General features: G+C 36.8%; 1 protein-coding gene across 1 annotated transcript in view; it reads left to right on the top strand.

The window, feature by feature from the left end:
• OR10W1 (olfactory receptor family 10 subfamily W member 1) overlaps positions 1 to 9 on the top strand; it is a gene marked incomplete at both ends in the record, with an annotated part of 945 nt that extends 936 nt beyond the window's left edge. Inside the window, one exon of the mRNA XM_079789096.1 lies at positions 1 to 9. This exon is cut by the window's left edge and continues 936 nt beyond it. Within this exon, the coding sequence (XP_079645222.1) occupies positions 1 to 9 (9 nt within the window).
• Between the last annotated feature and the right edge of the window lie 1,001 nt (positions 10 to 1,010).

Here is a 1,010-nt window from a genome sequence, read left to right as displayed (position 1 = left end):
ATAAACTAGGGGAGAGTATAACCTATCAGGCAAGGGTTTGGTTCCAACCCAGCAAATCCCCATACAACTAAGATTTCTTTCAGTTGATGTTAAAACTGACCTTTAAAAATAGTATAAGTTGTCTGGATACTCTTTAGCTATGGGTACCAGAGACCTTTAAAATGTTTCTACCTTTTAGTAGACTCAGTAATTTTTCTTCTAGAGAAAAAAATTAACAAATGAGCATAACATAATAGAAAGTGACAAATATAAGACTGCATCTCAGGTGTCAACTGGAAGCAGATATGCCATTCAGTAGATTTTAATTTTAAAAATGCAATAAAGAGATTATATACCGAAGCATGAGAGTGGGAACTAATAAAGGTGGCAGCACTCTTACCTACTAGCAATAGCAGGGGGCCATTATAACCCCTAGACTTCACAGGCAAAAAGAAGGTACAGTATTATTGGAGACCAGTGAAAGCTAGATCTATCAAGAGAAAACACTTGGTCAGAACTGTGACTTTAGAAAAATAAAAAAGCAACTCTTGGCAAAACTATGACCATGCAAAGAGATACAGGGAGATAATTACCCCAACCTCTCTCTGCTTGTTTCCTCCCATCTCTTGCCCTGTCTCCCATTGGCCAAATCCAACTAGAAGCAAGAGGGCAGGGGAGACTGAATGATTCAGTTCTCAGAAGCTAGTCTTTTTGGACAGGGCAGAGAAGAAAAGGACCTTGAGAGCTGTGACAAACAGAGAATAACCAGAAAAAGATATGTTAACAATCTAATTTCCCAAAAATAAGGTATTTGCTAAACAATGGTTGCATGAAGGAATTTTTTTCTTTGTGGCTATTCTTATTTTTATCTATTTATTCAGTAAATTTTGAGCATTTAAATATGCCAGGCATTAATCTTCCAAGAAACCATATAAAAGGGTATATAGCTCTGTGAACTTCCTTCATTCTGGCTCATTCACATCCATTTCCATGGCCTCACTTTGGATTTCTTTAGCCTTAAATCTATGTTC

Source organism: Cnephaeus nilssonii (assembly GCF_951640355.1).
Source record: "Cnephaeus nilssonii genome assembly, chromosome: 13".
In the NCBI taxonomy this organism is placed as follows: domain Eukaryota; kingdom Metazoa; phylum Chordata; class Mammalia; order Chiroptera; family Vespertilionidae; genus Cnephaeus; species Cnephaeus nilssonii.
Note: the sequence above shows the minus strand (reverse complement) of the source record. Positions and strands in the feature narration are given on the sequence as shown.